The sequence below is a fragment of the Meriones unguiculatus genome, chromosome 4, assembly GCF_030254825.1.
Source record: "Meriones unguiculatus strain TT.TT164.6M chromosome 4, Bangor_MerUng_6.1, whole genome shotgun sequence".
In the NCBI taxonomy this organism is placed as follows: domain Eukaryota; kingdom Metazoa; phylum Chordata; class Mammalia; order Rodentia; family Muridae; genus Meriones; species Meriones unguiculatus.
The window spans coordinates 63,052,542-63,078,657 of NC_083352.1; the positions used below are offsets into that span (position 1 = coordinate 63,052,542).

General features: G+C 56.8%; 2 protein-coding genes and 1 non-coding gene across 6 annotated transcripts; 1 reads left to right on the forward strand and 2 right to left on the reverse strand.

Annotated features, from left to right (window-relative positions):
- The first annotated feature begins 116 nt into the window (after nt 1–116).
- On the forward strand, nt 117–1,656 carry Gdf1 (growth differentiation factor 1). The gene is made up of 2 exons (XM_021638053.2): nt 117–420; nt 785–1,656. Exons 1-2 carry the CDS (start codon nt 117–119, stop codon nt 1,549–1,551), a joined length of 1,071 nt encoding a protein of 356 aa, XP_021493728.1. The 3' UTR covers nt 1,552–1,656.
- On the reverse strand, nt 1,598–23,768 carry Upf1 (UPF1 RNA helicase and ATPase). 4 transcript variants are annotated; one of them, XM_021638052.2, is made up of 24 exons: nt 23,385–23,768; nt 14,948–15,087; nt 14,002–14,091; nt 12,574–12,741; nt 12,032–12,212; nt 11,134–11,295; nt 10,599–10,683; nt 10,325–10,423; nt 9,899–10,007; nt 9,635–9,794; nt 9,440–9,558; nt 8,943–9,107; nt 8,753–8,867; nt 8,021–8,164; nt 7,576–7,789; nt 5,881–5,998; nt 5,475–5,631; nt 4,567–4,709; nt 4,015–4,189; nt 3,838–3,919; nt 3,249–3,410; nt 2,945–3,162; nt 2,630–2,752; nt 1,598–2,557 (listed from the first exon to the last, which is right to left on the reverse strand). In XM_021638052.2, the coding sequence occupies exons 1-23, from the start codon at nt 23,598–23,600 to the stop codon at nt 2,633–2,635; spliced, it is 3,342 nt and encodes a 1,113-aa protein (XP_021493727.1). In that variant the 5' UTR covers nt 23,601–23,768; the 3' UTR covers nt 1,598–2,557; nt 2,630–2,632. The 4 variants fall into 4 exon arrangements, with proteins under 4 accessions (XP_021493727.1, XP_021493726.1, XP_021493725.1 ...); XM_021638051.2 differs by having other exon boundaries at nt 9,899–10,025; XM_021638050.2 differs by having other exon boundaries at nt 10,566–10,683.
- Nucleotides 6,616–6,723, reverse strand: LOC132653928 (U6 spliceosomal RNA). The gene has a single exon (XR_009591748.1). It is a non-coding gene; the product is annotated as a U6 spliceosomal RNA (small nuclear RNA).
- Nucleotides 23,769–26,116: the final 2,348 nt, after the last annotated feature.

Here is a 26,116-nt window from a genome sequence, read left to right on the forward strand (position 1 = left end):
GAGGTCCGAACACGCCCCCTCCAGGACCTTAAAGTCCCCCGGACGTACGGCCACTAGCCCACCGGTCCCCGACACAGTGGCCCCACTGACTCTCTTGGACACCGCCTCGGAGGAAAATGCTCCCTGTTCCTCGCCCATCTGGCGCCCAATTCCTCTTTCTGCTCCTGCTCCTGCTGCCCTCGACGCCCCTGGCCAGGGGCCCAGCATCCTCAGGTCCCGCCATGGCGGCCCTACTCCAGGCCCTCGGACTACAAGACGCGCCCCGGGGCGCCCCTCCGCTCCGACCTGTGCCTCCTGTCATGTGGCGCCTGTTCCGCCGCCGAGACCCCCAGGAGGCCAGAGGGGGGCACCCTCTGCCACCATGCCACGTGGAGGAACTGGGGGTCCCCGGAAACATCGTGCGCCACATCCCGGGCAGCGGTGAGTGGGGGTTTGTGGTGGGATAAGGGTTCGCGAGGCTGAGGGAGCCCCACGCGCCCCTTCCAGCCTGCTGGCCGGATAGGCCCATTTTCTAAGTCTTCTGCACACAAGGACAAATGCTGGGGCTTCCCAGGTCCCAGTCTCTGCCCAGCCCCCACTCCAACACCTCCCATTCTTCGATGCCTTCCTTCGGGTCACTTTCCTGGGCCCCCAGGGCCCGGCTGGCCGGTTGCCTCCTGCCTCCAAGCGTGGCCTTGGCGCCCCACAGTGTCCCTTGCAGCGGGTGCCCTGCCCCCACTCCAGCCGGAGGCGCGCTCCCCCTGCTGGAACCCCGCGCCATGTCTGCCTCTCTTCGCACCTCCAGGCCTGTCCTCCAGTCCCCCAGAGCCCGCCAGGACCCCGGGGGTGTGCCCCGAGTGGACTGTCGCCTTCGACATGTCGAGCGTGGGGCCCACGGAGCACCCGACACGCGCGCGCCTGGAGTTGCGGCTGGAGGCCGAGAGCGAGGACGCGCGAGGCCGGGAGCTAAGCGTGGCGCTGCCGGCCGGGCGCCCCGAGCTCCTGCGCGTGCCGGCGCCGCCCGGGCTGCCGCTGCGTGTGGACCTACTGGGGACGGCGGTGGCCGCCAACGCCTCGGTGCCGCGCGCGCTGCGGCTGGCCCTGGCGCTGCACCCCGGGGCCTCAGCCGCCTGTGCGCGCCTGGCTGAGGCGTCACTGCTGCTGGTGACACTGGACCCGCGTCTGTGTCCTCCGCCGCGACTGCGGCGCCACACGGAGCTGGCGGTGGGCGGCGGCCCCGGGGGCACGTGTCGCGCCCGGCGGCTGCACGTGAGCTTCCGTGAGGTGGGCTGGCACCGCTGGGTGATAGCGCCGCGGGGCTTCCTGGCCAACTTCTGCCAGGGCGCGTGTGCACTGCCGGAGACGCTGCGGGGCCCCGGCGGGCCGCCCGCCCTCAACCACGCCGTGCTGCGCGCGCTCATGCACGAAGCCGCCCCCGCCCCGGGGGGAGGCCTGCCCTGCTGTGTGCCCGCGCGCCTGTCGCCCATCTCCGTGCTGTTCTTCGACAACAGCGACAACGTGGTGCTGCGCCACTACGAGGACATGGTGGTGGACGAGTGCGGCTGCCGCTGAGTGCCTGGGACACCCCTGCAGGGATGGCCCCAAGCGGAAGCGAGGCTCGTTTGTTCACGTTTTATTGGTGACAAAAAGCTTAAAACAAATTTGACCAAAAATTAAGTTCCATTGCATTGGCGCAGGTGCCTGGGTAGGGGTCGGGTGGCTGCCGCGGGAGGTGGGGGGCCGGGGCCGGGCGCCCAGCACTGAAGCCTCCACCCACGATGGGGAAGGACCCGCGGGCCGTCACGCATTGGTCACGCTCACGAGTTCGCCTGCGGCCTATGAAGCTCAAACTCAAATCCTCCGGCCGCGGTGATCCCAGGCTGCTGCGGGGCTCGGGCTCCTCAGTGCTGCCTCTCTGGAAGCTTCTCAAATCTCCCAGGTCCACCACTCTGGTCTTAGAGACAAACTGATCCACGTACTTCCCATATTCCTTTGAAAGAATCTTTAGGATAAAAAAAAAAAAAAACAAACCAAAAAAACAAAAAGACAAACAAACAAAAAAAAAGGACAAACAAAACAAAACAAAAAACCAAAAAAAAAAAACCAAAACAAAAAAACAGAAAAACCCCCAATACCGTATTTCTTTAAAATGAAACCCCTTAGCGCTGGGACCGCGCGCTGATGCTCTTGGCCGCCCGCCTGGGCACAGAAACGCGAAGTTCGTCCTGCTAAAACGTAGCCCCTCAATCACGAGAAACAAAGAAAAAGAACAGCGGGCCGGTCCTGGCGAGGCCTCTCCCTCTGGTGGGCGCGGCGCCGGGCCGGCCTCGCAGCGGTGCGGGCCTCTCTCCTCTCGCCGCCCGCAGGGGGCGCCCGCTCCTCGGCGCTCCGCTCCATCGTCCTCCCTGGCTGCTCTCTGCTCGCTCTCGCTCCTCTCCTTTCCTCTCCTCTCGGCTGCTCACACAGTGGTGCTTCAGTTTTAGCAGTGGAAAACAGGTATCCATTTATTTTTATATTTTATTACCCAGAATAAGATGCTGATAGACTAAGCCACAGAGCTTAGCTCCTCCGCCACCACCTGTGATCAAGGACGGGGTGAGAGGTCAGGTCCAGCTGAGGAGGAACCTGCCCGCAGCCCACATCTACTTGCCTTCTAGTACTGGGACAGCCCGGTGACCCCGCCGTGCTGGTACGCCCGCTCTCCCTGGTAGGTGGAGTCTTGGGAGAGCGCCACGTCGATCTGTGACTTAAACTCGTCCCCGAGGTAGCTGTCCTGAAAGCAGAGCCAGGGTGAGCAGACCAAGAAACCCAGCAGACCCCACCCACCCCCTCCTCAGACCCCATACTGTTAGCCACAGCGGCAGAAGACAGGCTCAGGCCCATAGCACAGTCCAGTCAGGGACGTACTCCTCAGAAAGGCATCTCCTCCCCCAACCCCCTCTGCAGGGTGCTGGCGAGGGCCCACCTGGGACAATTCTGGCTGGGAGAGGCCGGGCTGGCTCATCTGGGAGGGCTGGCTCATGGACACGTAGCCCTGTGTGAGGGCACCCTGCGAAAAGGGCTGGGAGGCCACATCCTGGCTGGCCTGGCTGCTAGGCAGGGTGGTCTGGCTGGGCCCGGGAAGCCCGAAGCGGTTCTTCTGGCGGCCCCCACGGCCAGTCTTGCTTTTTGGGGTGCCCCGGCCTGAAAGACAGCAGTTAAAGATGGCGAGCACCAGCTAAGCCAGCATGTCAGGCGAGGCGCCCCGATGGTGATGATCAGCCACTTACCCGCAGCCGGCCCATTGGCTTGTCCAAAGTACCCAGGTGGTGGCATGGGAGGCATAACCAAGTTGAAGGGAATAGGGATGTTCATGGCGGCCACGTGGCTGGGGCCTGCACTGATCATGCCGATCTGGTCATGGGTCTGAAAGTACATGTTCGAAGGCCGGCCTGCAAGACACCTGGACTCAGACAGGACCAGTGGACATTGGCTGCATTGAAGTAGCCACTGGTCCAGCCAGACAAGCAAGGAATCGGAGGGAGGGGGAGTGTGTCTGCCATGCAGGGTGCCAGTACAGGAGAAGAACTGACAGGGGCTGCTGAGACTCTGGCCATGAAGGCGCTTTCTAGGCAACTCGGAAGCTTCCGGAAGGCAGAGGCCAAGACTGACTGAGGTGGTCATGTGTTTGCCCCAGGATCCAGGCAGCAACAGGCACTAAGGCTGTTATGCGAACGGGCAGCCCCAGCACTATCGAGGGGCCACGGTGCAAACCATTAGCAGAGGCCAGAGCAGCCCTTGGGGGCCAGAGCCTGGGAGGGGCGGGTGCAGACGGGGACGTGGGGAGGTAAGCACGCTGGTGCTTCCAGGAAGGCTCACCCTGGCTGCTCCGGTCATACACTGATCCGGGGATGATGGCTTCCCGGGCATCATACATGGCTGTTGTCATGAAGCGGGCCCCCTGCAGGGTGGCACAAGATCGAGGAATGTGTCAGTCAACAGCAGCAGCTGCTGAGAGCGCCCGGCTCTCCCGGCTCCCAGCAGCCCCTGGCCCACCGGGTTGACGGTGTTAACGAGCTTCCGAGGCTTGCTGAACTGCATGAGGCTCTCCCGCAGGTTGTTGAGCGGCCCTTCCACCAGCGCCTTCTGCTCCTTGTAGTAGCTCAGCAGGTGGTTCCACAGAGGCTGCTTTGATAGCGCCTTTGGGTTACCCACAATGATCACACCGTACCTGCAGAGCAACCGACATGCTGAGAGCCCGGGCCACACCCACCTGACCCTGCCGTCTAGGGCTAGCCCCTGACCGTGAAGAGCCAAACCCTGGCCAACACATGAGGCAGCACCTTAAAAAGCAGCTGCCACCACCCAGGAGCCAAGCTGAGAAGAAAGCCGCAAGAAGAGCCCCAGGCGGTGCCTGCCATGGGCCTCTCTGTGACCTACAGGGTCACGTTGTGTCCCTGAACCGACAGGGCACTAAGGAGGCCATAATGCCCAGATCTCAGACGCAGTGCCAGAGCACACATACAAGACAGACACGGGAGAACAGAGTGGAGGAGGGGCTTCCTGTTCCTGGCTGGGGGTGGATGGCAGCAATGGGCAGCGGCCTACCTCGCTCTGGTGAGAGCCACGTTGAGACGCCTGGGGTCGTTTAGAAACCCAATACCCTGGTGCTCGTTGGCACGCACGCAGGAGAGGATGATGAAGTCCTTCTCCCGGCCCTGGAAGGCATCCACACTGGCGATCTCCACTTCCTGAAGGAGATAGTGTCCCGTCAAGCACAAGCTGGCCCCTTGCTCTCTTACCCCTTCCTTCAGGTGCACAGGAGTAGCTGCAGCACTGAGTACAGTACAGCCTGAAGCCCCAAGTCCGCAGTGACAGACAGCCCACAGGCCCGTCACAGACAAGCAAGAGACTGTGTGTGCTGTGTGGTGCCAACCTCAACACAAAACCCGCCAGAGCTCTGCATCGGTCACACGCCCAGGACCAAGTGCTAAGTTCCCATTAGACTGAAAGAGCCTTATCCCCCAGGCGGTACCGACTGCCCTGCCCCTCACTGCATAACTCCGGACTGCTCTCTGAGACAAACTCTTACTGCATAGTTCTGGCTGTCTTGACGCTCACAGGCAAGGCTGACCTAAAAGTCAGAAGCCACTTGCCTGGGCCACCAGAGCACTGACATTCAAGGCATGCCACCACATTCCTTGGCTACAGCATGGCCTGGAGGGCATTCTGTGGCGCTGATTGTGCCTGATGGCGCCCCAACGCTGGCAATGTGCTGGCGTTGTGCTGGCTCCTAACTGCTCCCGCTTCAGGGCACATTTTAAAATGTATTAATTAGTTTAGGACATTGGCTACGTGCCCTTACGTATATCCCACCGCAATGACAACAGAGAACTTCATCAGTCCTCTACTTCCAGGACGGGGGTCCCAGGGAGTAAACTCATGTCATCAGGAGAACCACTCAGCCATGGCCCTCAGGCATCGTCTCACAGGGAGAGAAGACGGGCACAGGGTACCTGGTAGAGCTTGGTGTGCAGGGAGCCGCTGAACTGCATGTACTGCACCAGGTAGGAGCGCTGGCCCTCGTAGGGTGTGATGATGCCGATCTGGTCAGGCTTCGCACCCGCCTTCAGCAGCTTCGTAGTTATCTTCTCCACATTGGCTGCCTCCGTCCTAAGAACACCTGGCTGTCAGTGCCAGGGTCCCCACAGGTCCCAGCCTGATAGACCTCCAGCAGTCAAGGGCTCTCTGGAGGCCCTACCCTCTCCTGAGGCCCCAGGAGAAACAACAGCCTTGCTCGTGCCTTGCCCCTCATACTCTGGTTACAACAAGCAGAATGTCCTAGGAAATAAAATGCTGTGGTCTTGGGTCTAAGAGGCAAGGGTGAGAAAGTGGTTTTATGCCAGACACTCAGCTGCATACCTGTTGAGGTAGGACGTCCCGGAGCTGGCAATCTCCTCCTGGCCCTGCGTCACGTAGAAGAACATGGGCTTGTCAGGCTGTGGCCACTGGAAGTCAAAGCCCTTCTTGACACGATCAGCTGTGTCAGGAAAGACAGACAGCGTCAGTGCTGAGAAGCCCCAGCGGCTGGCTCCAAGTGCACCCACACTGAGGGCCGCGAGGTCGCTGCGCTAGGAGCACCACCTCCAGGGCACCTGAGCCACAGGCCTGTGACAGAGCAGGGCAACAAAGGGGCAGGCCAACACTGTTTAAGACACCTCTGCCTTCTTGGGAACACAAGGACACTTCTCGTCCTGACTAAGTGGTGATCACAAGCAGCCGACAACAGGCAGCACCCAGGAGCCCTCCCATGCCCCAGCAGCCACACAGGGCAGAGCAGGTGCAGCTAGGGCCTGGCCAGCAGAGTGCTGGTGCCCCACCGTGGTTGCCGGGACCTACATGCCAGCCACAGAGGCACAGCCCCAAGCAGGCTCTTTGCTGTCACAGTTCATCCGACACAGGCATCAGATCACAGCCTCATGGAGAAATAAAGGCACTGTGTTGAAGCTGTGTGTGCTAATTTGAGATAGGCTCTCACTATCTCACTATGCAGCCCTGGCTGGCCCTGGCCTTACAGCAATCCTGTCTCTCTGCTTCCTGGGTGCTGAGATTAAAGCTGGGAGACACCATGTCAAGTTCTTACAGTTTTTTTAAGTATGGAACGTTTCATATTTCACGCTTGCATGTCATCCTTGCATAGGGGCCATGCTGATAACCTTCTCTGTGTCATCCCACTTTTAGTGTATGTGCTGCGGAAGCGAGTACTCTTACATTGTCATGAAAAATAACTTTATGCTGCAAGACATGTCAGCCTTTTACTCCTTGTGGCCAAATTGCTCCACTTTTTACTCTCAGGCTTCATGGAGGATGGCTGGGCCCAGCTGCTTCCTGTGTCAGCCTTGACACAGTGACAAGTTTGAGCCATGAGAAAAGTAGCTTCCAGGGAACAAACAGCTTGGCAGGTGTGTGTCTGAGATAGTTCCAGGCCCTTCTGGGTAACTGTGGCCCATCTGACACCACAGCAAGCCCACACTCAGGCAGTGGCCTCTTCAGCTGATCTATCTACTGCCCAGGGCCCCTAGGTCCTCCCAATGGACACTGTGAAAAAACCGTGAAGGGGTCACCACCATAGATAGTCTCAGGACAGGGCCAGAACCACATTCAAAGGTACCCCTAGTATCACAGATCACTGCAGGTGACAGCTGGTGACCTTAGGAGACAGGCTCGCACAACCCACCTTCCTGGTCTCATCACCCTGACAGTTCACCCTGTCCTCCTCACCTAGGTGACATCTCAGCCACCATCACAAGGAAAGGGCTGTCAGGGCAGCTCAGTTCTAAGCACGGGACTGTCCAAGGCCTCTGTGAGGCACCTAGCTCAGCACCCAGCATAAAGCAACAGCTGAGGAGGTGGAGCTACTGCGTGTCCTGACCATGATGAAAGGCACAGCTACCCTAGAATTCCCATGAAGATGGGCATTTGCAGACAGCTCTGTGTGTCCACCATATACCATACACTCCAGAGCATGTGGCCGCAGAGCACTGTGCCTTAGGAGCTGTGTTGAGTGGCACCATGAAGGCCTTATGGAGGAGCCACGAGGCATGGCCCAACTGTTACCTGCAGTGACGCCGTTCTGCAATGAGCCCTCGTAGAAGATGTTGGACGGGAAGGCGCTGAGTGCGGGGTGCATGCGGTACTGCACCTGCAGGCGGATGGGCCGGATGCCCAGCACCACCAAGCGCTCGAAGAGTGACTGTGACAGTCCGGCCTTGGCTGCCTTCTTGCACATCACTACTGGACCCAGCTGGCAATGGTCGCCCACAAGGATCAGCTGCAGCAAGAAGTCCCTCAGATCAACACCTCAGGCTCCGGGAAGTCTAAGTGCCTCCCGCAAGGGACTGGAGTAAACCTCCACCATCTAAAAGTTAACTAGGAATACCCCTAGGCAGGAGATGGCTGCTCTGGGCACACTGCCCACACACCAATTGGCGGCAGGTCTAGTGTCACCCAGCACCACCGCAGGAAGAGGTTGTCAGGGGCCACAGGAGTGGCAGGCACCCACCTGCTTGGCCCCGAGGACCACAGGCACCATGCACTCGGGCTCAGTGGCCTGGGTGCTCTCATCAATGAGGATGGAACGGAACTGCATCTTGGCCAGCCTCGGATCACCAGCACCCACACACGTGCAGCAGATGACATCTGCATTCTGGGGAAGGCACAGGCATCAGAACACATGTGTGGTCTACCTCACATGGACAGGTGGCTTAGGATGGGACCTGGAGAGCCCTGCTCTACAGCCGCCCAAGACCCGTGTGCACATGTACAAGCTGTTCTGACAGGGTCTTGCATGTTGCTTCAGGCTGGCTCTCCACATGCAGTTCTCCAGCAAGTACATAAGCCAATCCTCCCCTAGCCCAAGCACGCATGGCATCACAGGCCACCAGAAGCATCAACTGTCACCACCCAGCACAGACAGCTGTGTCTGCCAACTGTCTCCAGAACAGTGCTGAGCTGGTAGCTCCCCACGGCTGAGACTCCAATTTTGGTGGACTTATTTGTTAGAGCCGGGAGGCCGACAGGGAGTGACGGCAGCGGTCTCCCTGACTATGGGCATAGATTGAGGAGAGCAGGGGCCTCCAAGTTCTCCAAAGCAAAGGCACAGGCACCCTCAACATCTACCAGGCTTCTGAAGACCCCAAGAAGCCCTGGGGTCCCAGCCGTCCCCAGCTCTTTCAGGCCCATGCCCACAGGAAGCAGCCCCCAGCCAAGGCTCCTGGGCTGGCCCCAAGCTCACCATCAGCAGCTCTCTCTCAGCCGTGCGCTTGAGTGCCCGGTACCGCTTCTCATCTGCAGACGACAGCTCGCCTGTCTCGTCCTTCAGCTGCTGTAGTTTCTGCAGCTCAGGCATGCTACAGAACACACGGCAGGAGTCAGCACCAGCGCAGGCTGCAGCCTGTACCGGGCCCTCTGCTAGAGACACTCACCTGTCCATGTTCCTGATCTGATTGTGCAAGGCCAGGAAGGACACCGGGGAGTCAATGGCCTCGCGGCTCTTGGCGCAGAGGCGTACAACCTTCAGCCCTGTCTGGTGTATCTTCTCTGTGAGCTGGTCTACGGCGATGTTACTTGGGGCACAAACAAGCACAGGCCTACACACAGTGGAACAGACTGTCAGCATCACCCATGGCTCAGCAAAGCCGAGTCCATGGCAAAGCTGCATAGCTGTGACTGGCAGGTGCATTTATGCCAAGGTAGAACAAGCAAAACCTCCTGTCACCTGCTAAGCCGCTATCAGCTAAATGCCACCCTCACCCTCTTGTTAATGCAAGGTGGGCCTATGGGCTGTGGGCCATACAAGGTGCCTGTATGGTGACACTGCTTGTGTTTGCTATGTGGTCCTGGCAGGGCTGAAGCACAAACCACCAGGCTATACAAGACACTGCCACGTCCACCCACAAGGCTGTTGCTGTTGAGTACCTACCCATTGCCCTGCCGAGCTAGGTGGTAGACAATTGTGGCTGACGTGACAGTCTTGCCTGTGCCTGGAGGGCCCTGGATGAGGCTGAGTGGTCTCTGCAGCACGGTCTTCACAGCGTACACCTGCAAGGACAGCGCATCAGCAGAGCTGTGACGGCCACAGCCCCCACAGGCCCTGGCTCCAGGGGCCCCATGTTACCTGAGAGTGGTTGAGGTCAGGGAGCCCCTGAGCCGTGAAGCGCTTCGGCAGCTGGCACTTGATGACCACGTCCTCCACCTCGTGGCCCAGCAGCTTGTGGTAGATATACCCTGACACGGAGGTCTCGTCCACAGCGAAGGTCTTCAGCGCACTCTGCATCCTGCAAACAGAGCCAGGGCAGAACCCACGTGGGCCACAGGTACTGGAGGGGGAGGTGGCCCCCAAGGGTATGGCCCTAGCACCTTGGGCCATCGGCAGACAAACCTGTCAAAAGAGGTCGACTTCCACACAAAATCCACCTGGAAGTTGTGGGTCACTTCCACGGGGGCGCCCACGCTGCTGCGGAGCTCAATAGCAATCTCATCACCGTAATCTGGCCGCTGAGTTAAGTCTGCTTCCTGTTAAAAGCCACCTTCCACAGGGGCTCTGGCTTCAGTCACTACACCAGCTCCCCTTGGTTAGCAGGCACAGGAACTACTGCAGCCAGGCCCCCGGTGCACGGAAATTGCCCACACATACACGCACAGCGTGAGTGGTGGGGTAGCCTCTAGGCAAGGCATATGTGGCACCACCATGCGCATGTCCCACACAGAGAGAAGATACAGAGGGAATCGGCCATATTAAGGCCCCAGGGACAGCCAGGCATCCTGCTGTACCACCCGTCCTCCCAGCATACGTGGCAAAGGATACTATCGGGGACCTTGATGACATGGCCAATCCCCTTCCATAGGGGCGCCAGGTCCCCTTTGTACCGCAGACAGATCTCATCACCCTGCATGAGCCGCATATCTTGCAGAAAAAAGCAGCAGAGTTAGTGCTTTCAAGAGGGCCGTGGCCTCCACCATGCAGAGTTCACATAAGGGACATGATACAGGGGAACTAGGAATTTTATGCTACTTATGGTCACAAATATTTTAAAACTTAAAATCACCTCTTAACCAAATTATGACTAAATCCTCATTACCAGAGTCAGTCTTGGGCAAAGTGAAGAAGGCGATTCTCTTCTTGTTAAGGCCCAGGTCCCACCTGACCGTGATGTTATCTTGAGTCTGAACACACGAGAAACAGGGGCCCAGTTAGCCCCCCCACTCGTGGGCTGAGCTCCCCACAGGCCAGGGCCTCTAGGAAGGCCATGCCTGTGCTGTACGTCTTTGGGGTGCAGTGCACAGCACTCACAGACAGGAACTCCAATGTCTGGGAAATAAGCAACCAGGACCCCCCAAAACCCGCTGCCTAAGCCGGTCCCAGCAGCAAGCTTTGCAGAGAACCTCAGGAGACCCCACACGGACAGGCTCTGGGGGGAGAGAGGGCGCATGAGGGATCAGTGGCCTGGGCCCCACCTCCCAGAGATGTTCTTAGAGCTGTGGACAAAGCTGTGAACCAGACATATGGGGTTCTCCCTGGCCTGATGTTGTCTGTGAGCCTGCTTCCATCCAGGGTCAAGCCCTAGAAGAGTCCCTGACTTGGGAGACCCTTTACTAGAGGGCCAGCCACATCACCTGTGACTCCTTGAGCTTCTTGTCATAGTCAGCCTCTAGCTTGACCAGCGGCCCGAAGATGTTCTGGTACTGGTAGGCATCCTCATACCGCAGGAGCACATGCTGTGGCTCCTCATCCACACCTGGCTTCTCCAGGTCCTCCAGGGTGGCTGAAGGATTCTCCTATGGCCGAGAACAGTGCTGTTCTTGCCATGCTTAACCCACAGTTCATGAGCAAGAGCTTGGAAGAGCACAAACCCTCATGGGTGGACAGTGGCCACTGTGCCATGGGCCTGCACCCTCTCCTGATGGAAATGCCCAGAGAACCAGACCCCAAGAAACCTAACAGCAGCAACCCCAGGGTCCAGCACAACACTCAGGCCCACAACCAAGAGCCTGAGACTTAGGCTTCTTCAATGAGCCAGGTCCACCTCCTGTATCCTGTACCAACAAGAATCCTGGGACCCACTGCCCTCAAGCAGTCATACTGCCAGGCAGGATAGAACCTGGGCACACTGAGGTGACTGGAAGCTTATCACCCAAGTAAGTGCAGAGACGAAGAAGGACAAGGCTTAGAATGTTTTTGGGATTCCTGGTCAGAGGGTGCTCAACTAACATCCCTAGGCAGATGTGAAGAGCAAGGTGAGAGCCTCAAGCCAGCCCCAGCAGAAGCCCACACCTGACACCTGACGTGACACCCTGACCTGTTCTTTAGGACAGGGACAGGTGCTCTCAGAAGAAGCAATCTCATCACAGTCTAACCTAGGCACTCAGACCATCCACCATGTCCCCTTCAGGCCCTCATCAAGCATACAAAGATCCAAAGGCCCCTGCAGAAGCCTGGGGCAATGTCCTTCCCCCATCTCCCAAAGGCCCCAGCGTCACGCTGACCACGCCCTTTCGTCTGTGGATGGCTCACCTTCCACAGCTCCTCCAGCTTGTTGATCTGCTGTGCAGTGATCTGCCGTGCCCGCAGCTGCTCCTGCTCTGAGGGAATCTTGACCAGCCATGACAGGAAGCAGCGGTCCTGGATCAGGGGCTGCCACTGTGAGCTGTCCCAGTTGATGTCCTTCAGGCTGCTCTGGCTGGCACAAGGTTGCCTGTACAGACATGGGGCAGGAGAGAGGATTAAGACCTGGGCCAGGGGCCTTTAACTAGACAGCAGCCAGCAGCCAGTAGCCTCCACACACTTCAGCTCTTTCTTCAGCACACAGCACCCACCCTTCCACCCTTCCTTCCTTCCCTCAGTTTTTGGAGACACGTTCTCACTGTGTAGACCAGGCTGGTCTTAAGACTCAGAGACCCAGCTCCTTCTAACTCTGCCTCCCAGTGCTGGGGTTAAAAGTATGCATCACCACATCACACAGACTTCATTTTCCAATCTGAGCGGAACGCACACAGAAGAAGCCCTGGAGTCCCAGCCATCCCTGCCCAGCCCTGGCCCTGCTGTAGGGTGCTCACCTGCACAGCAGCACCACCACGGAGTCAGCCTTTGCAGGGATGAAGCCCAGCAGGAAGACGTTGCGGCAGCCGCAGTTGTAGCACTCCAGCACTGTCTCACCCAGGGGCCCGTCCTTGTGCAGTGTCACTTCCTTGCATTTGGCCCTCACGAGGTGATTTACAATGTGGCTGAGACCAGGAAACCATCAGCAGTTAACACCCCAAGCCTGGCTTTTCAGCACTTCCAGTTCTGGGACCGGGTGTAATGATCCAGTACTGTTCAGAGTCCGTTACCACAGGCGTGACAGTCACACCCCGCGCTGTGTACCCCAGAGCCACAGCCCCTCCCCACCTGCTAGCAGGTCCACACAACCTCCACTCCCACTTTCTTTAGCCCCAATTCAGGGTGCTAACACTTCTGACAGTTGGGCACAGCACGGCTTTCTCTCATTGCTACTTACAGAAGCAGGTCACCTCCTAATCTCTGCAACAAGGGGCTGCCCTGAGGACGACAGCTCCCAACCCTTCCCTCTGCCACATCAGGTTGGCCATCTCATCCCAGAGAGCCCTTGGGCTCTGCCAGATCTTCCTGTCACAGGTGGTACTCTTCTTGTATGATCTCACAAACAACCTTCCTCAGAGGCCCCTGGTGGCCATCCAGCCACTCTTAGCAGGCCTAACTCCTCCTACACAGTAGCCACTGGATACCTTGCTTCAAGTGGCCAATTCTCCCCCTCCCCAACCTCAATTTAGGACAGGCCTTCCTCCTGCCAACTGAGCTGATGCCAACAAAGCAACCCTACACTTAAATTATCCAGAGCCTTCTGAGAATGGGACGTCTTGGTCCCTGAAGATGACTTTAGGACCGTTACAAAGATATCAGCCTCTGCTTCACTGTAGACCTGGCATCTACAGGCTTTTGTGGCATTCCTTCTACAAAATGTCCTCAGAAACCTAACAGTGCTGGCAGTGGGGCACAGGCAAACCAGGCCCAGCCTCTTCTCTGCAGCAGTAGGAGGACCCTAACACCAGCGTGGAGAGCCAGCATGGAGTTGGGGCCCAGCAGGAACACCCAGGTAGTGATAGCTCTAGTGCTTCCTAATCACTTGGGATCTGCCACCATTTGCCCAAGAGACATCCGAGTGATTTGGCCCAGCTGGATGCCCTCAGCCTCCCAGGAAGGAGACAGGCCATGCCAACCTCATCCCATGAGACAGGCACAGACTGAGAACAGAATTAAGCTGAAGTCCTCACATCATGAGTGAGCCAGAGACTCAATCAAGGGTAAACATGCAGGGGCGTTCACAAGCCACCATCTGTTTCAAGTTACACAAGTTAGGGGGAGCCCAGGTTCATCAGCACCATTTCATTCCGGCTTCACTCCAAAATCACTGCAACGCACAGCAGCCCAAGCACCGCTGATTAAACACACATGCATGTGTTAGCTACCTGCCAGAAGTATTTCCTCGACCGTTGCAGAACCACTTCTTGCTGGTATTGCAGTAAACTACGCAGGCAGGATCATGGATTCCGCAGTAACTGGAAAAGTCCACACACGAACAGTCAATGCTGGCCTGCAGCCTCAGGGTTGGGTTTAGCAGTGTGACGGCCCTTCCTGTTACACAGCTTCTGGTTCCCATTAAAAAACTCAACCCCAGCAAGTGCGGTGACACCTCCACTAACCCGGCAGGCTGAGGGCAACGCAGACACAAGGGCAGCACAAGCCCGAGGTGACCCCGGCCCCTCCCCTCCAGCCTGCAGGTCAGGAGCAAGGCTGTGGCCAAGGGACCATCCGACTCCAGAAGGTGATGGGCGATGGCTCAGCACCTAAACCATTGGTTCTTCACAGCTCTCCTGAGAACCAAACAAGCTGGGGCATGAGATGTCAAAGCAGAACATGCTCTCGCTGGGTTTCCTAGGCTAACCCTGGCAGCGAGGAGGACTAGGGCTCCAGCTCGGCCTGCCTGTGGCTCTGGAAAGCCGCTCTATCTGCAAAAGCACTTGTCAATCAGGAGAGAGCCATAATAGAAAGTGACAGACAGGTCTGTGGAGGGGAGAGACCAAATTCGCCCTGCAGAGGGCAGCAGGTAGCTGCAAATGTTCCAGTGAAGTCACCAGCTCTGGCAAGGAGGTTGGGGGGAAGAGCAGCAAAGTTAGCTGAGCTGGGTGTCCATGGCAAGGACATCCCAGCTCTTGAAGCCTCCATGCCCTTGCAAGATCCTAACGGGTCAGGATGCCTGCACCAACTTTAAGCATGGCTCAGGGTCCCTGGGCAACCGAGTGCCTATGGATGCTGTATCACCTAACAACTAAAGAGCTGGGCTGGTGCAAGACCCACAGAGCTGACATTTGGAGTGTCAGCTACTATGGCCAGGACCACGAGCTCTGGAGCTACCTGCAGGCATGGACTGGGAGGTCCTTGGTGTAGTATGTGTCCTCTTCATCTTCCTCAAAGTTCAGCTCTGCCAGCAGCTGGCTGGTCTTGGCCACACTGTCATCCACAGCCCCATTTTGCAAGATGCCCTCTGGTCCAACCTACAGAAGAATACAATGTCACCAAGGCAGGCCACCAAGAGTGCCCAGAGGCCCTGCTCCTGAGTTTGTGTCACTGGATTGCGTGTTCCTCTGCTGAACAAGAGTCCAAGGGTCAAAGCTGGCCAGCAGCTTGGGGTCCCACTCACTCTGGTCACAGAGCTCTCAGGGAAGCAAAACTGTCCTCACAGTCAAGGTGTACAGGAACAGGATGACTGTTCCGAAACCCATCACACATACCCTACAGATAGCCATGTAACATGAAGGCAGAAGCCTGAGGCAAAGGCTGGGCAGCTACTGCCTTCCATGTCCAGGTTGTGCCTTACAGTGAGGGACACACAGCCAGGAAGGGCCTCAAAGTCATAGCAAAGAATGTCCCGCCTCTGAGACCATACTGCCATGGCTGGCCTGGGGGGGGGGGCAAGGCTCCACCTTTGATGGCCCCAGGAACCTCATCTCCAAGCACTAGAGGTCAGCTTCCCCCAGCACTTAGCCACTGGACTCAGGCCAAGCAAGTCTCTTGTCTGAGACTCACTCAGACAAGAGAGTGTGTCTCGGGGGCTGCAGAGATGGCTCAGAGGTTAAGATCGCTTGCTGCTAATCCAAAGGTCCTGAGTTTAATTCCCAGCAACCACATGGTGGCTCACAACTATCTACAATGAGATCTGGTACCCCTCTTCTGGTGTGCAGGCATACATGCAGACAGAACAGTATGTAAATAATAAATAAATAAATCTAAAAAAAAAAAAGAGAGTGAGTCTCACCAACTATGGTGAGCTCTTGCTACCCTCATCAATAAACTCCTTCAGCACCCAGTCCCCACCTGCAGCCACCCCGCAGCTGATCCCTGTGGAGCTGAGCCTTGCAAGCTACATGCAGGCATTTACCAGTTAAGATAGGGGCCCACAGGAAGCCAGGGTCCTCGGGGTAACTGCCGACACCACCAAGACGCATCCTGTGACGGGGCGCTATCAGTGTACACTCAGCCAGGCTGCAGTCACCCCAGGTCTACACTGGCTAGTATGCTCTGCTGTCTAGAAACTTTAGACAAGGAAGACTCAAAGTAACTTCTGGATTCAGCTTCCTTAGCACTAGGGACAGAGCCAGGGCCTCATGTACCAGGCAGGACATCTACCAGCACTGTCTCTAGCCCTGGCCCCATTTTCTGGACCACAGCATTGTGCCATTACAAATGACTCCTTGAAAATTGTGACAAAAGACAGGAGCAAGCCAGGTAATGGAGGCAGGAGGATTACCACAAGTTCTATGCTGGCTGGATCCGAGCTGCTTTTAAGTGAGTATGTCAGTGGCCTTATTTCTCACCCTGTGACATACCTGTCCCATCATGGCCACTCAACACTCCCTTCTCCAGAGCTGCAATCATTCTGTGTGTGACGACACTAGGAGGAGCCTATAATGTGGGTTACTACGGACCTTGACCTGCTCACCTCCCTGAGCCCTGCTCTGTGGCTTAGGACCCCCACCTTACTCAAAATCCAGCCTTGCTGAATGGAGCCTCATAGAGCTCACTGTCATCTGCCTCTGAGGCCACGCGTTAGCAAAGCTGCTGAAGGGCACAGTGACCCAGTGCCACATCGGCCTCTGGGAGGCCCACCGAACATGCTGAAGCTCAGGCAGACAACAACAAGTTTGCTCCACTCTTCAGCAGGAGCGTCCACCTCAGCACTTTGTGGGGCACATGAGATGACACACAGAAGATGCCAGCAAGAGTTCAGAGCCTGCCTGGAACCTGAGCTCTAATGGGGCAGGCCGCATGGCTCTGGTCCTTACAGGCCTGAAAAGAAGAGAAGTGGAGCTAGGAGGCTGTCAGTGTCTCAATTCTGCTTCCTAGGCCACACCATTTCTCCTACAGGCACAAAAGCTCCAATTTCTGCCTGTCTCTGCCATGAATGGGACTGAGGTGGAATCCCAGGGTGGTCCTGAGGCGCCATCCCAGTGGCCGTGCAGCTCAGGTCTCCTCACGTGTTGTTAGCCACTCTGTCCCCTTCCCCATACTCCCCACCTCATGTGGTGCCTGGCCTGGAATTTTGACAGATGGTCACTGCTGCGAACAGATCAGGAAGGAGGGAGGCATCCCAGTGGTGGCCCTGATTCAGCTAACCCCATAAAGCCTGCGTGTCCCCAGCCAGTCCTTTAGGGGAGCTGTCTACTACTTACCAAGGGTGGGAGGAGGTTCTTACTTGTTACAGCACTGCTGGGGTGGAGCCCCAAGAATTCTGGGTGGGTACACCCTGCTAAAGCACACCAGCCACAGGTTCATGTTAAGAAACAGCCTTTTTGGGCCAACCGTAGCGGTATAGGAGGCAAAGAGAAGCAGATCTCTCAGAGTCTAAGCCCAGCCTGGTCTACATAGAGTTTCAGGTTAGCCAGGAGATCCTGTCTCAAAAATAAAAAGGAGAGATGGAGCTATCTTCTGTGCATGTAGAACCACTCAGGCGTGGGAGTGGTATGGTACCACTTGGGCAGCAAGGTCCTAACAGCACTGTGCTCATATCCCCCATGCAGGTGAGGGGACAGGAAGACCTGGTCACCCAGAGAGACGGAAGGAAGGAGGACTCTCGAGCACCCCACAAAGGCCAGACTGGGAAGATTCCAGGCTCGCTGCATAGCCTGAGAGTACGCTGGCATCTCACCTATTGCAGCCGGGCTGCCCCTACTACACTGTGACTGTTAAGGGCAAGCACCCTCACGCTCTCAGAGACACATCTGGTCCCAGATGGCTAACAAGATGAGCTAAGACCAAGGGACGGCACCTGGCACAGAACAGGCCCAGAACTCACAGCAGGTAACATAAAGGCTGCAAGGACACCACTGCCTTGGCCAGCATGGGGCTGCAAGTCCCATGGGGAAGTCCAGAGCACAGCTCCTATCTCACCAGACCAAAAGGCACGCTGTCAGGTCACTCTCCCAGCCAACTCAAGGGCCCAAGCTGGGCCTGTCAGGCCCACCTCAGGAGAAAGTCTGCTCTAATATACTAACATTTAGGCCAGCTCTGACGCTGTCAAGTGAAACAAGGTCTACAAAGGTCCCTGCCTGAAGGCCGATTCCTACAAGACACAAGAACTCAGGCCCTGTGACAAGTTTCCAGAGGAAACAATGCAGAAAGGAAGTCTCCGCTGTATGCTGTCTGGTGTACTCCAAGGGTTCATGACACCACACTGCTTGGTCTGCTGGTTGGCACCTCAGGATCTTGGTTGGCATGCATCACCCTCTCGCCCTCAGCTAGGCTGGCTAAATGCCTCTAGAGGTGCACAGCACCTGCCAGGGCTGCCTTGGATCCGTATCTGGCCCCAGGGGCCACTGTTTGGGTTGCTCCTAGAGAAGCCCCATCCCTGAAGAGAGCCTGCCTTCCAGGAGGCCCCAGAAATGTATCCAAATCCATACCTGCCCTCTAAAACACAAACGCTGGGATATAAACTGAGTCACCTTTTGTTCTCCCAGGCAGTAACCAAGAGATGAGTGGGAGCTTTGTAGCCTGGGGCAACTGGCTACAAAGAAATGGGGTACCCCATACCCCAAACGAGAACAGCCATATCATTTAAGCTGGCCTTTCTAGCCTCAGGAGAACAGGGCTTAGTAAGTGTCTGGATTGAGACCCAGCCAGGACTGCTCCTGACCTGTGTGGCTCTGAAGTTCCTTAACCTTACTATGAACCCAAGCTGAGTCACGGCTGTCCTGACCTGCAAAGAGGTGACCTAACTGGGTCCAGCTCAGCAAGAAGCCCTATCTCCATCCTGTAGCCTGTGGTACAAGCTGTCCCTGCCCCTCACAGGCACAGAGAGATGGGACCACACAGGTAGCAGAAAGAGGCAAGGCCACCAGAGACAGAAGAAACCCATGCTGAATGAGAAATGCAGTGCAGAATCCTGGGAGCCACGCCACACAGCGCTGTCTCCTGAGTCCCAAGGAAGCAGCAGTGCCGCGGGCTCCCCACCCAGCACAAGGCTGGGCAGAGCTGCCCTGACATAACACCCCCCTCAGTGGCCACCAATCTGATAGCCATGGCTCTAGAAGGCTCTTTTCTCACTAAAGAGGCAGAGTCGGGGCTCAGGGTGGGGTTTGCTCTGCAGCCTGAGGAAAGCGCTCCACTCACAAGCAGCTTACACATGTCCAAACAGGCAGGCGCACAGCACTGCCACAGAACCCCCTTCTCACACTAGGGCTCTACCACAATTACACAGTGCCACCCACTGCCAGTTCTCCTTAGTGCTGCCTAAGGCCCTTCCGCCCAAGGCAGATCACAGTGCCCGACACCCCAGGCACCTCCAGGCTACACTCTCACCCAACTAAGAGGCCAGAGTTCCCAAAGGCTTCTACAGGCATTCAGGTCATCCTGATTGCTACTTCCCAAGAACAGGCACTATGAGCAGCCGGCCAGGTTTTCCCCCTCCAGTCCTACAAGCAGGAAGAAAAAAGGTGCTGTTAGGCTGAGGGTAGAAGCCAGGCCACAGGCTGCCAAGAGGTCATGTGGGCACAGAGGAACATCTGAGGGCACAGGTAGATACTAGTCCCAGCCAGGAGCACAGTGGGCTCCCACCTGCCTCATGTGTGACCACTGGGCAGTGGGCATCATGGGCACAGGTGCTGCCCAGAGGACTGCACCACAGTGGCCACTAAACTCTGTAAGTTTACAACTGTGGTCCCCTCTCCAGCGCTGTCCCAGCAGCGGACCTCAGAGTGGCAGCAGAGGCTGTCTTGATTGCTCACTTCTCCCCTGGCAGACAGCGTGGTGAAGAGGCTAAGTATGCCAGGCTTCACAGTTATGCGTCCTGCGGATCTGTATTCAGGGCCACAGCATTTGAACTGAGCACAGGTCTCCACACCGCCCAATGGGACACTGAGGTGGCTCAACAGTCTTTAGCTCTAACAATAGCAGGTGTGGTGTGGCCTATCAGGCTAAGGAGCCACCCACGCACAATGAAGCTGGACAGGATGGTAGCTCCCTGAGAAGAGGACAGACAAGCAAGCTGGCTTTGGGTCCTGCAATCAGGGCTGGAGGTCCCTAGAGCCTGAGCAACATTGTCCCCACACACTGGTGTGACCTCCCTGAACAGATCCTATTTGAGGACAGCTAAGGACAATGAGCCAGCAGCCTGTAGGCCACTTTTCTGTGCACATTATCACTCTCCATCCATCTCTGTGTGGACATGACACTTATATCCTGTTGGGTCACCAGGTCATAGGTACTAGACCCACAGCAACACATCAGAGTCCCAGGTGGTATGCAAAGCCATTAAAAACCCCCAAGTCACCAAACAGTAGCACCTGTCTCCTAGCATTTTGATTGTTGCCATTTCACTGATAACAGAAGGCCTATGTGTCACAGAAAGCATGTGATGGTAGAGACCACCACAGATCCCCAAAGACTCATCACATCACAAGGGCAACCAGTCCCACTTGCTATCCGCCATCCCACTGTAGCCTGTCTGTATCCTGATGGTTCCCAAAGCCCTGGCCCTGCCCTGCTGTCTGCAGTAGTGGGTCCTTGTTTCCACCGATTTCACTGTTAGAAGAAAGGTGATAGCAGTGCTTAGGAGCTGAGCACACCACAGGGTTTCTCCCACCAGCATGCAAACAACACCTCAAGTTACCTTTCAGTCCTCAGAGGAAATAGGGATCTGGAAGGGTCAAGCACTGGGGAAAAAAAAAGAAGCCGCCTGTCCTATCCCAGGGACTCTGTAGGACAGCAACAACACACTCCACCTGAACTTCCAGGGTTCTGACAAACACTGGGTCCTTTCACACAGAAAATAGGAGCTCTCTGACACTGACCAACAGTCCTCTACCTCTAGACTTCAGGGTCAAATCCCCGATGAGTCGGTTTCCAGAGCCACACACTGGGCAGCAGCCCTGCAGCCCCAAAAGCAGAACTCCAGGACAAGCTCCTTCCCCTAGGAACATCTCCACAGGCTCTGACCCACAGCAGATAGACAACAGGATAGCTCTATACAGCACAGCCACTTAGTCACAGAAAGGACACACCAACACATGCCTGTACAGGGATATAGCAAGTGAGGAGCCAGGCACAGAACTGGTGAACAAGTTGATGTCTGCCAGCAAGGACAGAGCCACCGGTTTTGTCTGCACCCCAAAGGAAAGAGCCACAAATATGATAGACACAGGACAAGCACACCATGCCACCAGCACAAAAGGGCCTGGGACATCCACATACAAAGGCCACAGGACTAGCAGTGGCTGAAGAGGGGCTAGAGTGCAGGGACTAAGGATACTAAGACAGTCACTTGGTCTTAATGATGGCATCCCAACACTAAAGGTCACTGTGCTGCCAGCTTTCCAGGAGTAACTGCAGGCTCCATGACCGTGTTGCAGTAAAGCTGGAAGAGGTCCATCACTGGGCCAACAGGAAAAGCCCAACCTAATAGGTAGGGATTCAGCCCTTGAGCAAAGGCTGAGACACAGTCACCTCAAAAGACGAGTACAGAAAACCAGAGCTTCTGGTGGCCGAGGCAACTGGCTGTGCAAGGAGGGGCTTTCTGCCCAAATGCAGGTCCTCCTAACACAGGACAGAAGGTTCTCCCTCTCTTCCCAGACAGCGATGCGATTAGAGGCCACAGGTGGGTGGCAGCTCATGGCTCAATCATGATTTCAACTGGCAGAGCAGGGCACACCCATGGTCTACTTTGCACATCGACGAGGTTGCTAAAAGACCTTGAGATGAGGCAGCCACTTTCCATTCCTGGTCTCCCAGCTGTGCCATCACAGCTTGCTGCACGGCGGCCCCTCTCCAGATAGATGAGGCCAAAAGGAAGGAAGGTCTACCCAGTGGGGGAAATAACAGGACTGGTCTTCAGGGCCACCTCATTCCTCCAGGCAAACTGCCCTCTCCCCACCTCCTTATGCCAAAGGTAAACAGCTAGAAACACCACATGCACACCTGTTCCCTACACTGCAGAGCAGCAGGGGCTGAGTCAGCCCTCTCCTTCTATTAGGGCTGAAAACAAGCCCAAGTGGGTGGTCTACCCACAGGCATGACTCAACCAGACAGCTAGAGGCCCTCCCCCACAAGGTCTGAGATCACTGATGAGGACTGGTAGTGGCTCCCTAAGCACAGGGGTGGACTGCAAGGACACCTGTGGCTCCAGCCCTCGGCTCCTCCTGAGATACAGGAAAACAAAGCCGAAAGGTGCCCAACAGCAAGCCAGCTATGGTGAGAGCCATCTGACGCAGAGGTAGCTGCCGGTCCCTAGCCCAAGCTGAAATGCCTATGGTGCCTGTCAGTCAAGACAAAAGCCCCTCCCAGGGGCGGTCACCCAAGTGATACCCACTGTTGTTGCCTCTAAGGAGCAAAACTCAAACCCAACTTTTCCAAGCACAGCCTAGGAGTTACATAACACCAGTTTCAGCAACAGGCAACCCAGAATGAAAAACAAACCCGACAGCCGCTGCTCCAGCCACCCCAACTAGCCATCAAGTGGGCTGCTTCCACCGGAGGCGCCAAACTGCTTCCACTGGCTCTGCTCCAGAGACCCCCATCCCCCAAACTTTAACTCAAGTAGCCTGGCTGGAAGGGTGCTGACTGGAAACGGGAAGAGGGTGGGATGGGGTGGTTGGACAGCTAAAGAGGTGTCCCCGGAAGGCACTTTGGGTCCAGAGGATAGCAACTGTGGACAGGTCACCTTAGACACACCGGGAAGGGGAGTGAGGGCAGCTCTGGCTTAAGCCTTGAGCTGGAGCAGATCCTGTGCTACAGGAGGAAGGACACTTTGTGCAGGTCACTGCCCACCCTGGCTAGGTGGAGGAAAAAGGGCAGGTGGCAGAGAGTAGGTGCAGGTGGCAAGTAGCTGGGACAAGAGGCAGGAAGTCAGAGGAGATGGTAGGTAGCTGGACCAGAGAAGCAAGGAGCTAGGGCAGATAGTAAGTGGCTGGGACTGTGGCAGGGAGCCCTTGGGATAGTTAGTGGGGACAGGTATCTGAGGTGGAAGTAGAGATCTGGGGAAGGAACAAGTAAACAGGAACCAGGGGGAGGGGAGCAGAGATCTAGGGCAGGTAAGAGACCCACGGCAGGTGGCGGGTATCTGGGCAGTTAAACAGGAATCCAGGGTGGGTAGTTGGGGCTGGCCAATAGACTTTAAGGAGCCTGTGTAGGAAGAAGGCACCCAGGCTTATTACTGGACAGATAGCAGCAACCAGGGCTGTTTAACTGGGACCTGGCGCAGGTTCACAGGGACCCAGGGCTGTTTAACCGGGACCTGGCGCCGCAGCTCCCGCGCCCGCCCGCCCGCCCGGCTTCCGGCGCCGCCATGCGCCGCTCAGCTCACTTGTGCGTCGAGCTGGCCGACCGCGCCGCCTGCGCCCGCTCCGCTTGGGCCTCCCGCGCCGCCGGGGCCGCCGGGGGGCGTCTGCGTCTGACTGGGAAGGGTGAAGTCGGTGAACTCGAACTCCGAGCCTTGGGTGTCGGCGCCAAGCAGCTCGGCCTCCTCAGTGTCTAAGAAGGTGAGCGTCTGCGAGCTGGGGCCGTACGCCTCCACGCTCATCCTGCCGCCCGGGCCCGCGCCTTCCACCGGCGCCTCACCGCACTCGAGCCCGAGGCTTCGTCTAGGCCTAGGCCGTAACCCGGAGCAGCCGCTGCCGCCGCCCCGCGAACCGGGCGGGCTCCGAGCCGACTTCCGAAAGCAGAGCCGGGCCGCCCGCTCCGAGCGCTGAGTCGCTGCCGCCGCTCGCCTCAAAGCCGACCGCCGCTCTCAGCCCCCTAGACAGGAACCGCCGCCGCCGCCACCGCTGCGGTGCGCGTGCGCGAGCCCGACGCCGGCACAGGTGCGCGTGCGCGAGCCCGACGCCAGCGCAAGCGCGCGCGCTCCTCCCGGAAAGCAGCCAACCGCGCCGGGGCGCAAAGAGCTGAGCGGGAGGGCGGAACTCGCCGTGCGCCTGCGCAGACGGGCGGGCCTTCAACCGCCTTAAGGACCGGGGCTCGTGAACTTGGCCCCGCCCCAACCGCTGCCTAGTGATGCGCATGCGCGACGGCGACGTCTTCGCCGCCAGGCCTCAGGGCTAGATGTTTAGGAGCAGACTGACACTCTCTCTAGAACGTTTGCGGATGGAGGCTGGGGCCCGGGACTCCTTGAGTCCAGTTCCCCCCCTTTCCCCGCCTGGCACTTGGCTCATGGCCATTCTCAGTGTTAATTGATTGAATACATGAGTAGGGAGTGGGGACTCTGCCAGAAGGTAGTCATTGGTGCTCCTGGCGACCCCGAAGCCTGTGAAGATAATTGCTTCTTTTGTCTTGAGACCAGGTCCCACTAGTCTGGGTATCCTTAGAATCGCAGAGAAGGGGTCAGATCCCTAGAACTAGTTACAGATGTTGTGGGCCCTGGGAGCTCAACCGAACGCTGACCCTCTGCATGAGCAGTGTCCTCTTAACCTGTTAGCCCCCACTCCAACCTGGTGGAGGGTCTCATACCCAGGCTGGTTTGGAACTCTTGAGCAATCCTCCTGCCTCAAAGACCCTGGTGCGGGGATGGCAGGTGTACACCACCTCTGGGATTGCCATGTTGGCCACAGAACCCAGGGCTTTGTGTATGCTGGCCAAAGGCTACCAACTGAGGAGCATCCACAGGCGGCGTGGAGACTGTGGGGACTGTGAGGAGTGTGAGGGACACACTCCTCCCTGTGCCTACCGCCCACTCCTAGTGCAGGAGTGTCGCAGCTCTGAAGCGAAAGGCTTCCCCTACAGAAGTGTTGCAGCTGTGCTCCAACAGGGGGAAGTCTCCCCAGCAAACGTGTTACATCTCAGATGGAGAGGTATCCTGGAGATTGGGACCCAAGGAATACCAAAAAGTCACATAGCACAACAAACTTCATATAAGAGGTTTTGGTAGGGAAAAGCCCTAGAGTGGCTGCCTCTGCTGGGGGAGAAGCAGCAGGGAGCCTAGCAGAAGGCAAGGCTTCTGTAGGATTTCTTTGGGTTGGGGGGGGCGATTATGTGGCCTAATTTTGACAGTCTGGGATTGGTGGGATTCTGCTTCTTGGCTCTGGTCTTGGAGTTGGGGTCAAGTCATGATCAGGGTGTGCTTTCCTTGGTCCAGGTCTTGGAGTTAAGTTGGGGTCCGGGTGTTTTTCCTTTGCCCTTTTACCCTACAGGAAACCCTGTGCTAGGAAAAGTGAGTCAGTGGTACAGGACACATCCTGGATCTCCCAGTAACTACAGGTGTGGGGCAGTCCTTACAATCCTAGAACTCAGGAGGCAGAAGCAGGAGGATCTCTGGAACTCTGAGGCCAGCCTGGGCTACTTAGGAGTCCCGGGCCACCCAGCACTACATAGTCTCAACAAACTGTGTGTGGCAGCAACGGCCTGCCATCCCAGGACTCTCCCAGGACTCTGGATCAGGGGTTTGTAGAGAAATTTTAATTCAGAATTTGCTGCTCTGATAAGAGATCACATCCAAAGACCTTATAGGTCTATGTGATCCACCTGCAATATACAAACACACCTTTAATCCCAGAAGACAGAGGCAAACAGATCTCTGAGTTCCAGGCCAGCCTGGGACAGGGCAAGCTTCAGGTAAGGAAAAGCTTCGGTCCAGGCTTGGTGATGCAGACGTTTATCCCAAACAGTGAAGGTGAAGTTAGTCTGTAAAAGGAAGCACCCATGTTTGGAAGTGATGGCTAGTTGAGTGGCAGAAAAGGTGACAAATCAGAGAAGATTAGCCAGAATAGGCTAGGAGGAGAAGAAAGGGAAGCTACTTAATGAGCGATGAAGAGAGAGGAGGCAGTTTTACTGGGACTAATAGAAAGGTTGCAGAGAGAGAGAACTCAGGTAAAGACCAAATGAGCCAGAGAATGAGAAGGAGCAAGAAGATTAGAAAAGTTTGCTGGATTTAGTTTAAAGCCAATCAGAGCAATTCAGGGGCCAAGGGAGAAGCCAGATTGAATAATTCAGCTGGCAGAGGAGGTTGAGCCAGACAGCTGAGCTGAACCAGCCAGAGCTCAGAAAGAACAAGAAAGGGTGAGCTTATTCAGCCGTAAGTCTCAGAGGCTGAAAAAAATTCTAGTC

Bases quoted from the DNA above. Each gene is read 5' to 3' on its own strand.
- Upf1 (XM_021638049.2), bottom strand. From the start codon at position 23,600: ATGAGCGTGGAGGCGTACGGCCCCAGCTCGCAGACGCTCACCTTCTTA. The intron at 4,710-5,474 runs GTACCCTGTGCC...TATCTCCTTCAG, and splicing joins TGCACACCAAGCTCTACCAG to GAAGTGGAGATCGCCAGTGT. The intron at 3,163-3,248 runs GTAAGTGGCTGA...GCTGTCTTTCAG, and splicing joins AGCCAATGGGCCGGCTGCGG to GCCGGGGCACCCCAAAAAGC.
- Gdf1 (XM_021638053.2), top strand. From the start codon at position 117: ATGCTCCCTGTTCCTCGCCCATCTGGCGCCCAATTCCTCTTTCTGCTC. The intron at 421-784 runs GTGAGTGGGGGT...TCGCACCTCCAG, and splicing joins GCGCCACATCCCGGGCAGCG to GCCTGTCCTCCAGTCCCCCA.